Source organism: Hoplias malabaricus, chromosome 6, assembly GCF_029633855.1.
Source record: "Hoplias malabaricus isolate fHopMal1 chromosome 6, fHopMal1.hap1, whole genome shotgun sequence".
In the NCBI taxonomy this organism is placed as follows: domain Eukaryota; kingdom Metazoa; phylum Chordata; class Actinopteri; order Characiformes; family Erythrinidae; genus Hoplias; species Hoplias malabaricus.
Window position 1 is genome coordinate 8443772 of NC_089805.1, and position 13441 is coordinate 8457212.

The window sequence follows — 13441 nt, forward strand, 5'->3', positions numbered from 1 at the left end:
CTTTTCTTCCTGGTCCTCCAGCACTGCACAACGCTATGCCTCAACAGCCTTCGCGACCCACTAACAGGGCTGCGCCGCTACCTCCCAAACCGCCAACAACGACGCCCCAGCCGCCTTCGCAGCCTCAGCACCCACCCCAGCAGCCCCTACAGCTTCAGTCGCAGCCAGCTCCACAGCCCCAGCACCATCACCTCCCTCCCCACCTCCTGCACCCACCACAGCCCATTCGACAGAGACCCCTGTCCCCTCCCACGCTCACACCCCAAGGCCTTCTCTCCTCACAGCCGCCACAGATGCTGCTGGAGGACGACGAGGAGCCTGTGCCCTCCATGCCTCTCGCCCAGGTCCAGCTTTATTTGCAGCACCTGCAGGGCCGCCAACAGCAGCAGCAGCAGCAGGGTGTGCTCCTGCAGTCCCTGCAAAGCCGGCAGCAGCAGCCCCAGCAACCCAGCCAGGCTTCCCTCCTACAGACAGTTCAGGTTCAGTCACAGCTGGGCCAACAGACTTCTCTCTCCGCGCCACAGATGCCTGTTCAGACCCAGCCTCCACCCGCACCCCAGCACCAGCCCTCCCCCCAGATTTCCCAGCACCAGGCCAGACACTTGCAGCAACAAGTCCAGACGCAGACACAAGCCCAGCAGCAACAGCTTGCTTATTCTCAAGGTCCTGTGCAGACCACACAGACACAGCCAGCCCAACATAAGGTGTCCATAACTGCTACAAAAACACAGCAGCAGATCATTCAGCAGCAACAGCAACATCCTTCTCCACGTCAACACAAGCCTGATCCATATAGCACGGGTAAGAATCAAGCTAATAAGCCAAGCTGGATGTTTGAGTCAGATTTTAAACATGTAATTATTTTTTGACAAAACAAAAAACAAGCTGGACTGGAACATAATGTAGAGAGAAGATATATGAAATTTAAATCACAGTCAGATGATTAGTCAGTAGAAAAATGTTCAGATTTCATTAATTTCCTTAAAGATTTCAGTCGTAGTGACAGTAGAAGTGCATTCAACTCTTTAGTGACTTCTTAAAATGATACATCCATCTGTTCTAACAGGGCACCTGAGAGAAAACCCTTCTCCCCTAATGATGCATTCCCCGCAAATCTCCCAATATCCTAGTGTAGTCCATCATTCGCCTCCTCATAACCTGCAGCCCAAAAAGGTGAATATATCTACTCACGTTACCCTGATGTTAAGAGTGTCCTCTCTGTGACTATGTTCTCATCTGTTAACTGTATCAATGTGTGACCGCGTCATCTTACAGGAGCCACAGCAACGATGTCCTCCAGTTCTCGGGGTTCTGAAGGAGGAGAAACAGCCTCCCTCACCTGTGATTCGTAGTGACTCTTTCAGCCCTGCATTGCGTCCAGAACCACACAAACAGCCTGAGAGCAAACCAGACGTGCCACCTCATGGCCAGCAGAGTGAGTGCTGTTTACGGATCCAAAACATAACAGATTGTGATTAGAAACACCAGGAAGTGCACTGTATACCAAGGTCTTGACCATGTCACCTTGTCTCAGGGCCAGATATGAAGCCACTGGAGATTTCCCGACCTGTTATCCGTTCTTCAGACCAGAGCGGCCCCTCTCCTTCCATGCAGGAAAAAGACAAATTTAAACAGGAGCCAAAGACGCCTGTGGCCCCTAAAAAGGTACAGGTGGGTGGAAAGGGAAATCCTTGTCAGTTTCATATATTCTGTATCATAGTTTGCATAATGAATGTCCATAATAAATGGTTTTGTGAGTGTAAGTAAATATAGCATATTATTTGTTGTCCTTTCTCAACAAAAAAACTATTTTTGAAATAAATATTATACAGGAGTCAAATGATTAAACAGATTAATTGTGGTAAATTACTTTAACGTGTGTAGTAAATTGTAAATAATTGCAATTGTTGTATTTGCTTGTATTTCATTATTAAAAATTCCATGCCCAAAATTTTTAATAATTATTTCTATGGTATTTAAAATATCAGTCATATGCCAGTGTTTGTACGCCTCTGTTCAAATGACAGATTTAGTTTTTCTGAATAAAATTAAGAACACGTACAAAAACGTTATGTAAAATGTAAATAAATAAAAAAAAAGATATGTTATCTGTCCAGGAAAGCACAAAATGTAATGAAAATGCAGTGTAAATTATGCTAGCGCTGTATGTAATCTGCATTTTTATAGATACAGTGCCAAGCCATATACATATTCTAATATCATTGATTTTAAGCAAGGAAGAAGTCCTGCCAGGATAATAGATTTTTAAATGTGATTTTCTCATGTGCTTAAAATGTCCTTCTTTGTAGTACTGTATATTGTACCTTTTTAAAATCTACTACGTTGGTGCAGTCGGGGAAATGTATTTATATATAACCCCCTACCCTTTTTGTTTTTGTTTGTTTCTTCACTCTTACCTTCGTCAGGATGTGAAACTGAAGAACATGGGCTCATGGGCAAGCCTAGCACAGAAATCCACATCCACACCGTCGTCCAAGCCCTCGTCAAGCAGCGACAGCTTTGAGCAGTTCCGCCGTGCAGCCCGGGAGAAAGAAGAAAGAGAGAAAGCACTGAAGGCCCAGGCAGAACAAGCTGAAAAAGACAGGCAGCGCAGAGAGCAAGAGAAACAACGGTAAGAGAGACAACCTTTTGTGATTTAATGGGGAATGGGGTTTTTGTTTAATGCAGATTGGCTGTATACAATTGGAGACATTGTGTTGCGTCACTGCTTAATTTTTTCCCCTCCAAGGATATAATAATAAGAATATTAATATATATACGAATAAAATGTGTGGTTTTTGAATTACAATTCTGTGCATATTAATACAGATTAGTAAAGTCATTAACATTTTTTATGAAAAAAAAATGCAAGTAAATTTCCTAATGTGATTTTATTAGATATTGTAATATAATAAAAAAAAATCTATTTCTGAAACATCAGTAAACTGGAAGATTTACTCTCTTGTGCTCTCCCAAGGGGTCGTGATGAGGAAGACTCGATGGAGCCTGTGCGAAGGCCACATGAGGAGCCACGCAGACGCTCTGAGCAGCACCAGGTCCCACAGCAGCAGCAGCAGCAGCAGCAACAGCAGCAGCATCAGGTCCCCACACAAACTCCCAACCAACAGGCCCCACCCCCCTCAGCCCCGCCACCCTCACAGGCCCCTGCCCAGTCCCCGGCCTCTAACCAGAGTGCCCTGGATCAGCAGAGAGAGATGGCGCGCCGTCGGGAGCAGGAGAGGCGGAGGAGAGAGGCGGTGAGTCCCCGGCTCCTTTGTTTACTTTTTTTGCATTTGATTATCAAGTCCAGCAGAATGTTACAATATCTTAGGAGTTTTTGACATTATGCATCACATATAATTAATATTTTTACAGAAGCAATGTTCTAGGACACAGAATACAATCATTTTATAACTATAACATCTTTATTTTTTTCTTCTTCTTCCCTCAGATGGCAGCTACCATTGATATGAATTTCCAAAGTGATTTGATGGCTATTTTTGAGGAGAATTTGTTTTGAAGTGCATGAAGAAGCAAAAGAGACTGCGAAACATAACGGATTCCTCTGCATAGAGAAAATTAACTGGTGACACGGTAAGGGAATAAAAGACCCCAACTGACCATGAGAAACACTGAAGAGGCAGAGACGGCACTGGGCGAGCTGAGGCCTTGACAGGAAGCTTATAGCTCTCCTGTTGCCTTAGCAGGAAAGAGGGACCCTCAAGCTGGGACATCATTGCCTCTCTGGCATTCCTTATTGATTTTAACCTGTAAAGGTAGCAGGAAGGAGAGGACTTCTCATGGGGCACTAGTTTGAAGCAATGGGAGCAAATGGATGGACTTGACTAATGGAGGAATATGTAAGCGACAACAGCTTAAATGTTCTGATTACCCGTAATACGGCATTCATCAACTGCCAGATGTCTGAGGGGTATTGCTTTTTGTTTTCAACATTTTTTTTTCTTCTTCTCTTATTTTGTTCTTTTTTTTTTTTTGTACGATCGCATGCAAGCAAGTAACAGGATAATATCGGTTGTGACCCAACTCCACATCATAAGTTATTATCTCAGGAGGGGGAGGTACAGCTTGCCTTACACCTCTGACCTGTAGACGTCAACATCGTAGTACCCGATATTCACCGAGCGGGGTTATGAACAAAACACAAGCCGAAATGTTACCACCCATTTTCCTTTATGTAGGATCTACTGTAAAGAGCTATTTTCTTAATGATTACTGTTCACTTTTATTTTTTTTTTTCTTTTTAAACCATTTTACCAACACTTAACCCCCTCTGCCAATCAACCATCTCCTTTTATGCTGAAGTCCTACACCTGAAATGCTTCATTTAATGTCTTTTCTTAATATATAAATCTATTTTCTTGTTCTCCCCACCTGACATGAAAGTTTAGGTAGCTTTGTAGTAGATAAACCTAATATATGCATTATTCCAACAATTGTTAATTGAAGACAGAATTGTTTATGGTATACTTTTAATCCTTCAACCATTTCATTTAAAAGTTCGAACTGTACTGTATGAGGAAGGGGGGTTATTTACCTGTTCTCAGTATCCCTCAGTTCGAGTTTAATTTGAAAGCATGCATTAAGTGCTTTCTTTGTATTATACGTATAGAATTCACGAGGCGTTATTGTCCATAACTGGTTCATGCTACTGCATTCTAAAAGCGTTGTAAGCAGCGGCCGAGCGAGCACTCGGCTCTTCGGGAACACCGCGGAGAGGACGGAGCCAGAGTGTGTGCACCTCTCACTTGTGTGTTTTTGTTTTTAAATTGTGTTTTGGGTTTTTTTTGTTTGTTTGTTTTTGTTTTGTTTGTTTGTTTCTTTTCTCTCTTTTTTTTTTTTTTAACTGCATGGCTCCTGTTTTTCTTTCGCAGATCATCATTTTGACAACCAATCAGAGGGGACTGTACGCTGTTCTAGGTATAACGATTACATTAAGATTTGAAACAGAAAAAAAAATTCAAACAGTTCTGATTTTATATCATTGTTCTTGTTCAATTATAGTGGATGTGAGTTCTAATTATGTTATTTGAGTCGGCAAAAAGGGGGTGGGCGGGCAGGGTGGGCGTGGGCACAGTTTGAGACCGTTGCAGGGGTCCTCTGAGTTTTCTCCTATGGTGTTTTCTCCAGTGCCTGTATTGTATTGCGATTCTAGTTGGCATATATTACATTCTATGGAGGGCAAGGGAGGGATTGACAGTTTTGGGAGGGAGAACTCTGGGTTTAGGGAAGAGCTTGTGTAAAAAGCAAAAATAAAAAAACACAAAAAACAAAAAATATTACAAAAAAAGGAAAGTCAACATTTTATATTCTACCCATTTACAATATTCAGGTTTAAATCTAGTTTTAGCTGGACTTCTTAACTATACAACAGGCAGTTAAGTTTTCTTCATTTTCTTGGATCTGTTTTAAAAGAACACGTCAGAGCAGCCACATACTCTTTATTCTGTATGTATGGATAGTTGGATGTGTGTATGTATGTATGTGTGTGTCAGTATGGTCTCCAGTATGTGGCACAGGGAAGTGTTCTCCTCCCAGGAGCTTCCACAAACACTTCACAAGAAATAATTGCTTTATGATTTTTTTCCCTCAATGAAGTCCACATATATTAAATATATATAAAAGTTTTTTGTTAATTCGGTTTGTAAAAGGTGAACGAAGAAACACTTCATTCCTTCAAGCCTTTAAATGTATTCTTTTGTTTTCCTTGGTAACAGTTGGACATTATGTGCCATAGATACAAATTCTCCAGAGAATGTGCTGACTGCAGCTCAGCAGAGAGTTTGCTTTATTCAGGTATTTTATTTTATTATGTTTTTTTTTTCTCATTTTCTTTTTCTTTCTTTTTTTTTTTTTTTGGTTTGTGTTAAACATTCTCCTCGATTACTGTTTGGTATGTGAGTGAGCTATCGAGGTCAATGATTTAATCTGTTATGATCATGATATAAACTCATCTCTTTTATAGAAAATTAAAAGGAAACAAAAAATGTGTCTTTTGTCCTTTGTAATCATTGCATTTGATATTTGTTAAATACATTTATGCTAGAATATATTTTTTGCTTCACAAGGACTGGATATTTCATGTCTGTTTTACTTTCCCCTTTGGTTGACTAAAGGCCTCAGCATACTTCTTGGGGAGACAACGTTCGCCTTGCTTCGGCGAACAATATGCAATAGAGGAGAGTATGCGACAAACAAAAGCATACTACAGAAAGTATGCGACCTTGCATCGCCCAGGCCTCACGAATTTCATTTAGAGAGAAGTATGCTGTGGCCTTATGTCTGTTCAGGTCAAATCTGCACAAACTGGGGCTTTTAGGGCAGGTGTTAACCCATAAGGACTTTTAATTGTACCTGGTAGAAAGATCCCCAACAAACATATATTACACTACTAATAATTTTTTTCATTTTTTTAAACATTTTAAATGGCATTTTTTGGGACTCCCATGTTCCCTATCATGGGGAGATTGATATTTGACCAAGTTTGGCTTTGCTCTGTTTGGGTGGGCAGGATGGCCTTCCTTCTCATGCCAACCAAATCAGGCAACTGGTAGCTGACATAAAAGGTGTGCAGTCAAAATCCCAGCTCACTGCTGTCTGATCCTCTTGTACCAGCGCAACACACACCACTGTCAGGGTCACTGCAGTGCTGAGAATGATCCCCCATCCATATAGTACCTGCGCTGGGGTGGACATGTGAGGTCTTGACCAAAAGAACAGGTTAAAATGGGTGGTTTGTAATTAAAGTGTTTCAATCCAACTTGTCCTGTACAGACCAGTTTGAATCACAACACCTTGGACAAAGTGCCAGTCTGTCACTGGGAATCATGCACTCGCACCTTGGGACAATTTCACACTTCCACGTGTGAACATTTTTGCACACTGCCATATTCTCACACTCAGCCAGTATAACCAATTAATCTTAGAAAGTTTTTTTGGATTGTGGGAGGAAACCCATGCAGACACAGGGAGAACACACCACACTCCTCATAGGCAGTGACTGAGGTGTGGTTTGAATCCCTAAGGACCCTGGAGCGATGTGACTGCAAAACCGTGCTGCCCTTCTGTGAATAATATTTGTTCTCATTTGTCAACAATGATTCCACGGATTCAGCTTTCTGTCTTCGTGTTTGTATTTTTAGATTCAGTGAATATCACGACGAGATAAAAGCTTTATGAATGACTTCTGAATGCTTTCATAAGAGCCGTGTGTGACGCGCTTTCCGACCGCAATCAGCAATGAATTTCAAAACAAACGTTCAAAACAGTGATTGATTTGTAGGAAATAAGGCAGAGTGAAATTAATGTGCTTTATGACTCATTAATAATTAATTCTATATTTAACATAGAGTATGTATATGAAATACGGTTAAGGAATATATTTTAGTTGTCTTAAAACATTTACTTTGAAAATATACTTAGCAAGCCCAATATAATTAGCGTGATAAATAAAATCAAAACTGAATTCTTAATCTTCGACTTCTTCATTTATCTCTCATAGATTTTTATATAACTTTATCTCTTGTTTATATCTGAGGGCTGTGTTATGATAGTTACTGATATATATATATATATATATATATATATATATATATATATATTAATTATATGCGAAAATCCTCATTAGTTCGCCGTTTCATCTGCTACGTAAGAGTCCTATTTCCGGTGGAGTGCTGCACGGGGGACTTTTATTTTGTTTATGCTGTATGACTGCTGGATGAGACTTGGCCAGTTGAGGCTGAGAGCAGAGGAGAAATGGGGGTGAAAATAGAGATATTTCGGGTAAGAGACACTTAACTCTGCTTTTATTATTAAAAATATGCTTTTAAATAAATGAAAATCTCGAAGCTGTGTTCAAACATCAGTTAATAATTGTGTTTAGCTCTCTATCCTCTCTGTGGATTCAGACGTAACACACGTTATACAGATATAGATATTAAAAACATTCTGTTAACAGATGATGCTGTATCTGTCCTTCCCGGTGACGATGTTCTGGATATCGAACCAGGCAGAGTATTTTGAGGAGTATATTGTAAAAAGAAAGGTCAGTATCTTATTTGATCTCCTCTATTGAGGTCAGCTTGTTCATCCAGTCCAGGTTATTGTTTTTTACCCAACACACCTTGAGCAGGTGAACAAGATCGGTACAGTTATTTTGAGCGACTGCTGATATTCTCATTTATGTAAAGGCACATAAAACCTTTCATTGTTAACCAAAATGACATATATACATGCAGTTATTTTATGAATTGCAAGGAAATGAGTGCATACTGTATTACATTTAATTAGTAATGCTTATAATGGGCGGCACGGTGGCGCAGCAGGTAGTGTCGCAGTCACACAGCTCCAGGGGCCTGGAGGTTGTGGGTTCGATTCCCGCTCTGGGTGACTGTCTGTGAGGAGTTGGTGTGTTCTCTCCGTGTCCGCGTGGGTTTCCTCCGGGTGCTCCGGTCTCCTCCCACAGTCCAAAAACACACGTTGCAGGTGGATTGGCGACTCGAAAGTGTCCGTAGGTGTGAGTGTGTGAGTGAATGTGTGTATGTCTGTGTTGCCGTGAAGGACTGGCGTCCCCTCCAGGGTGTATTCCTGCCTTGCGCCCAATGATTCCAGGTAGGCTCTGGACCCCCCGCGACCCTAAATTGGATAAGCGGTTACAGATAATGGATGGAGTAATGCTTATAGTAACCCAACAGAAATCATGGGTATTACTAAAAAACACACACACAAAATGATGTAAAGATGTTTATTGGTTCTCCTGTTAAAATACCTATGCTGTCTAATCTATCCTTCAATCCAGACCTGTCACCCTCAATTGGCAATTGCCTGTTTATAAAATGGAAAGAGTATGGTATATACAAGTTTCAGAATCCGATTAATTAAAGGCATTTTCAGATTTATGATTAGACTGGGAAATGAATAGGTCTCTTATGTGGTCAGCTATGGAGGACATTTTAGAAAGCTCCACATCATTGAACAAGAAAATCTTTTAATTATTGTGCTTGGTTTTACAATCATAATTCTCCCTTGACCTCACTTAAGAATGTGTGTCAAAAGATCTTAGATTTGTTCTTAGCGACACATCTAAGGGACACTGTGTTAGAATGTCTTTGCTTCTTTGTCTTATTTAATAACTGAAGAGAATTACAAATTAATATACATAGGTTGGACTTTACCCTGGCCTGTATCATAACTCATCTTCCAGATGTCAACTTTGCAAAATATACACAGGGTTAATTATCCATGTTTTTTGGAACTGTAATAAATTAAAACAGAAAGCTGTACATGAATTGAGTGTCATGGTTTTGGAAATTCCAATGATATTTTGCCCCATGCGGTATGTATTTGGTACCGACCTGGAGAGGAAACGGTCCCTGGTGTTTGTCAAGATGATTGTTGTAAAAACATATTAATAGCGAAGTAATGCATCATGTTTACATTTACATTTATGCATTTGGCAGACGCTTTTATCCAAAGCGACTTACAAAAGAGGATCTCACAATCAAACTACAGCACCATTTATACAAAATACCTTACATTGAGTGCAATATGCAGGAAGTAATAAGTGCATTAAAGAAGACTTTCAGGGCAAGAGATACTCTCGGAAGAGCTGGGTCTCCAAGGATTTCTTGAATGCGGAGAGGGTTCCTGTTGCTCTGATAGTGCTTGGAAGCTCGTTCCACCAGCGTGGTACCAGAGATGAGAATAGCCTCGACTGACCTGTACGGGGGGTTGGCCGTGTTCCTCCTTTGAGGAACGGACAGGGCGGGCGCTAACATATGGTTTTAAGAGTCTGTTGAGGTAGATGGGAGCAGAACCAGTGAATACTCTGAAGGCCATCATTAGTGATTTAAATTTGATGCGAGCAGCTAAGGGTAGTCAATGCAGCTCAACTAATAGGGGCGTGACATGTGCTCTTTTAGGCTGGTTAAAAACCAGGTGTGCTGCAGCATTCTGGATCATCTGTAGCGGTCTCACAGCACAGGCCGGAAGACCTGTCAGGAGGGCGTTGCAATAGCCAAGATGGGAGATTACTAACGTCTGAACAAGGAGCTGTGTTATTTGTTGAGTTAGGTATGGCCTAATCTTCCTTATGTTGAATAGGGAGAAGCGGCACGATCGAGCTACAGCGGTAACGTGATCTGCGAAGGTCAGCTGGTCATCAACCATGACACCCAGGTTTCTTACAGCCTTGGTGGGAGCCACTGATAGGGACTCTAGCTTGATGCTGATGTTGTGGTTAAGTCGAATCAAGAAAGAATTCCAACATATAATTAGTTTTAAAAAATTCTGAACAAAACATTGTGACTGGAACAAGACCCTTATTGTTTAAAAGACATAGCTGATATCTTTTGGAGAGAATGGGATGTATTTATGTACCCCTGACCAACCCCTGGCCTGTATTGACTACGTAGAAAAAATATACATGGTGGCCATGTAATTTTTATATTTTTTTAAATGTTTTGTTCATCCCCTTAATTTTGTGTTTTTTTGTTATTGATTTTTCATTTTAATAAACACATGTAATAAAAAAACAAACAAACATGATAGTGCTATTCTGCTCTTGGTCTGTAATAACGTGCATTTGCCTAATTTTTTTCAGAGGGAGATCTTTCCACCAGATGAAAAACTTCATGTAAGTCTTTCACTCTTTCGATATGATAACCCTTGAGTTCTAATAATCAGACTACTTTTATATGTATTAGTGTGATCACAATAATAAACAAGTCTAACATCTTTCTTTCAAATACAGAGGCAAGAGCTTGAAGAGTTTAAGGAACGCATGAGGAATCTGAAGGAGCAGAAGATGCTGAAACGCCTGGCCATGGAGGCAGGGAGTTCAGCAGAGAAGGACTGATGTCTCCGTTACACAGTCAAAGAGACCAAGTGGCTAAACTACTGCTACAGCTATAATAAGCCAGAGCTTGGCACTTTAGTCATGCGTCCTATGGAGAGTGTATATATTTTTGTGAAACTGATTATAAATTTGATTATAAAAGCGTGCAGATTTTTAAGTATAAATGCTTTCAAAATCAGTGCAACTGTGTTTTATTTTCTTTTTTAACAGTAAATTGTTTGGGTTGTTGCTGGATCATGTGTTATATATTTATTTTTTTAAAAATCAAAAATAAATGCCTTGATTTTTATGTTAATGTTTTATTAAACTTTGATTTTATCACAAAAAAACAAGTGCAAAAAAATTCACTTTAACATTTCTGCAAATGTTTCAATATAAATATGAGTGATGTTGTGTCTTAAGCTATTTGCCTGTAAGTTTTACTTTGTGTCCAAAAGTTTGTAGACACTCACTCTCCTAAAGTTTCTCCTTAAATGAAGGGTATCAATTGAGAGTTAAGGTGGCACTGTGGTGCAACAAGTAGTGTCACTTTCACACAGCTCTAAGGTCTTGGGGTTGGGGTGTTGAGCCCTGCTCCAGGTGACTGTCTGTGAGAAATGTGGTGTGTTCTCCCTGTGTCTGCGTGGGTTTCCTCCGGGTGACTGTCTGTGAGGAGTGTGGTGTGTTCTCCCTGTGTCTGCGTGGGTTTCCTCCGGGTGACTGTCTGTGAGGAGTTTGGTGTGTTCTCCCTGTGTCCGTGATGGTTGCCTCCGGGTGCTCCAATTTCTGCCCACGGTCCAAAAACCCATGTTGGTAGGTGGATTGGCAACTCATGAAAGTGTCCATATGTGTGAGTGTGTTTTGCCCTGCAAAGGACAGGCGCCCCCTTCAGTGTCTGGTCCTTCCTTGCACCCAGTAATTCCAGGAAGGGTTCAGGCTCACCACAACCCTGAACAGAAAGACGCAGTTGCCGAAAATGAAGGAATAATTGAATAGTTTGTCCCTCTTTGTTTTGGTTACATTTTGAACTAGATATTAAAACCCTGCTGCGAGGATTTGATGGTATTCAGCCATGTGAACATAAACAAGATCCTATGCTTACATGGTTTAGCTCTAACATTCATAACCTGAACTCATCCCAAATTACTTATTATGCTCCATCACTCTGCAGAACCCAAGTTCCCCCACTCCTGGCTGCCCCAGATAGTTGTTGAGGTTTTGTGCTGTCTACTTAAACAATTATGTTGTATCAGGTGAGCTAATCTGACTTGAACTTGTCTTTGCTTGCTCTGGATTTGTAACAAGACACTGCCTCCTTGAGGGCTACAAGAGAAACACCAAACTAGACAACTGAATTCTCAAGGTCAGCATCTTCCTTCAGTTGCTGTTTCCCCTAAAAGCATTTTATATTTAACTTTTCTTCTCACCACAGATTGGGATACAGATGCGGAAACCCCTGTTATATATATATATATATATATATAATCTTTGAATTAACTTATGCTCCATAATTAAATACATCCACATACATCCAGAACAATACGTGCAAGTGTGATGCCTGTGTTTGAATGTGAAAAAACCTTTATAGAAAATGCCCACTTGCTCCTTTAAGCTCTGGAAAGTAGGTGGTGCAATACATCCCCTTATCACTCAGCGAACTGCTTGTTTTATTATGCAACATTGTTCAAATGTAGTTTCTCCTGTGATTAATTTCTCAGGCACCATCAGCAGTCCTCAGCATCCGTTTTGAGAACTCTTTTAGGGCAAAGGTATCAGGTAACTCTGATGAGAATGGACTTCGAAACATAATATATCCAAATGCCATCCATTAATTTTGGCCTTATTGATCAGCTCCATGTCATCCGGCAGATTTAGCCGTTGAAGGTCTGGAAAAGCAGATGGAAATCAGAGATGGGCATCTGGACGACCTGTGTGGTCAAAATCCTGAGGCCCAGGAGAGGGCCCAGGTTGCAGAGCAGCTGACCAGAGTGAGTCACACAAGAGTGGATGCCCAGGATGTGGTCAACAATTTGTACTCACAGAGCTTTGGCTCTGTAACGGATCTCCAACATGCACAGGAAGGTACAAATAATTACAACTAATTACAGAGCAACTGGATTGAATTCTTATTGTAGGCATATTGTGAACAGATGTTATACAGATGCTGTACAGATACATTTCAGATGCTACACTGGTGTTCAAGAATGGCTCAGTAATTTATATGAAACAAATTTTAATCAGAGATGCACACGAAAACACTCTTGAATTAAAATAAGTTGGAAAAATTTGTTTGAATAAAGATAACATAACATTTCTAGGAAGAAGTATTAAATTAGTTATAATGGTATGAGACATTTACAGTATGTACAGGCCTGCCATTGCTCAAAGAATGACTTTTTAAAGCACTCTTAAAACCAGATTTTATTTATATGTAGAATATAGTTCTACCATAGATGCTGTACTTACGCCCCCAAGGTCAAACAGTTTGGGCCATTGATGTATTATGTTTTGAGTAATGATTTTATACAGATAGATCATTCTTTGGACACTACAAATATTTTTCATGTGTATGCAGATTCAGGGCTGGTC

General features: G+C 40.5%; 2 protein-coding genes across 9 annotated transcripts in view; both read left to right on the plus strand.

The window, feature by feature from the left end:
• brd4 (bromodomain containing 4) overlaps nucleotides 1-5060 on the plus strand; it is a 36266-nt gene extending 31206 nt beyond the window's left edge. For 6 of the 8 annotated variants that reach the window (XM_066674211.1, XM_066674214.1, XM_066674206.1 and 3 more), the window contains 7 exons: nucleotides 22-801; nucleotides 1067-1173; nucleotides 1276-1435; nucleotides 1535-1671; nucleotides 2427-2632; nucleotides 2978-3257; nucleotides 3452-5060. In XM_066674211.1, coding sequence (XP_066530308.1) covers nucleotides 22-801; nucleotides 1067-1173; nucleotides 1276-1435; nucleotides 1535-1671; nucleotides 2427-2632; nucleotides 2978-3257; nucleotides 3452-3520 — 1739 coding nt within the window. In that variant the 3' untranslated portion in view covers nucleotides 3521-5060. The remainder of the gene's footprint in view (nucleotides 1-21; nucleotides 802-1066; nucleotides 1174-1275; nucleotides 1436-1534; nucleotides 1672-2426; nucleotides 2633-2977; nucleotides 3258-3451) is intronic. The other 2 variants (XM_066674208.1, XM_066674215.1) reach the window with 1 other exon arrangement.
• A 2600-nt stretch (nucleotides 5061-7660) lies between these two features.
• Nucleotides 7661-11133, plus strand: pet100 (PET100 cytochrome c oxidase chaperone). The gene is made up of 4 exons (XM_066675739.1): nucleotides 7661-7800; nucleotides 7976-8062; nucleotides 10619-10651; nucleotides 10769-11133. The coding sequence occupies exons 1-4, from the start codon at nucleotides 7774-7776 to the stop codon at nucleotides 10871-10873; spliced, it is 252 nt and encodes an 83-aa protein (XP_066531836.1). The 5' UTR covers nucleotides 7661-7773; the 3' UTR covers nucleotides 10874-11133.
• Nucleotides 11134-13441: the final 2308 nt, after the last annotated feature.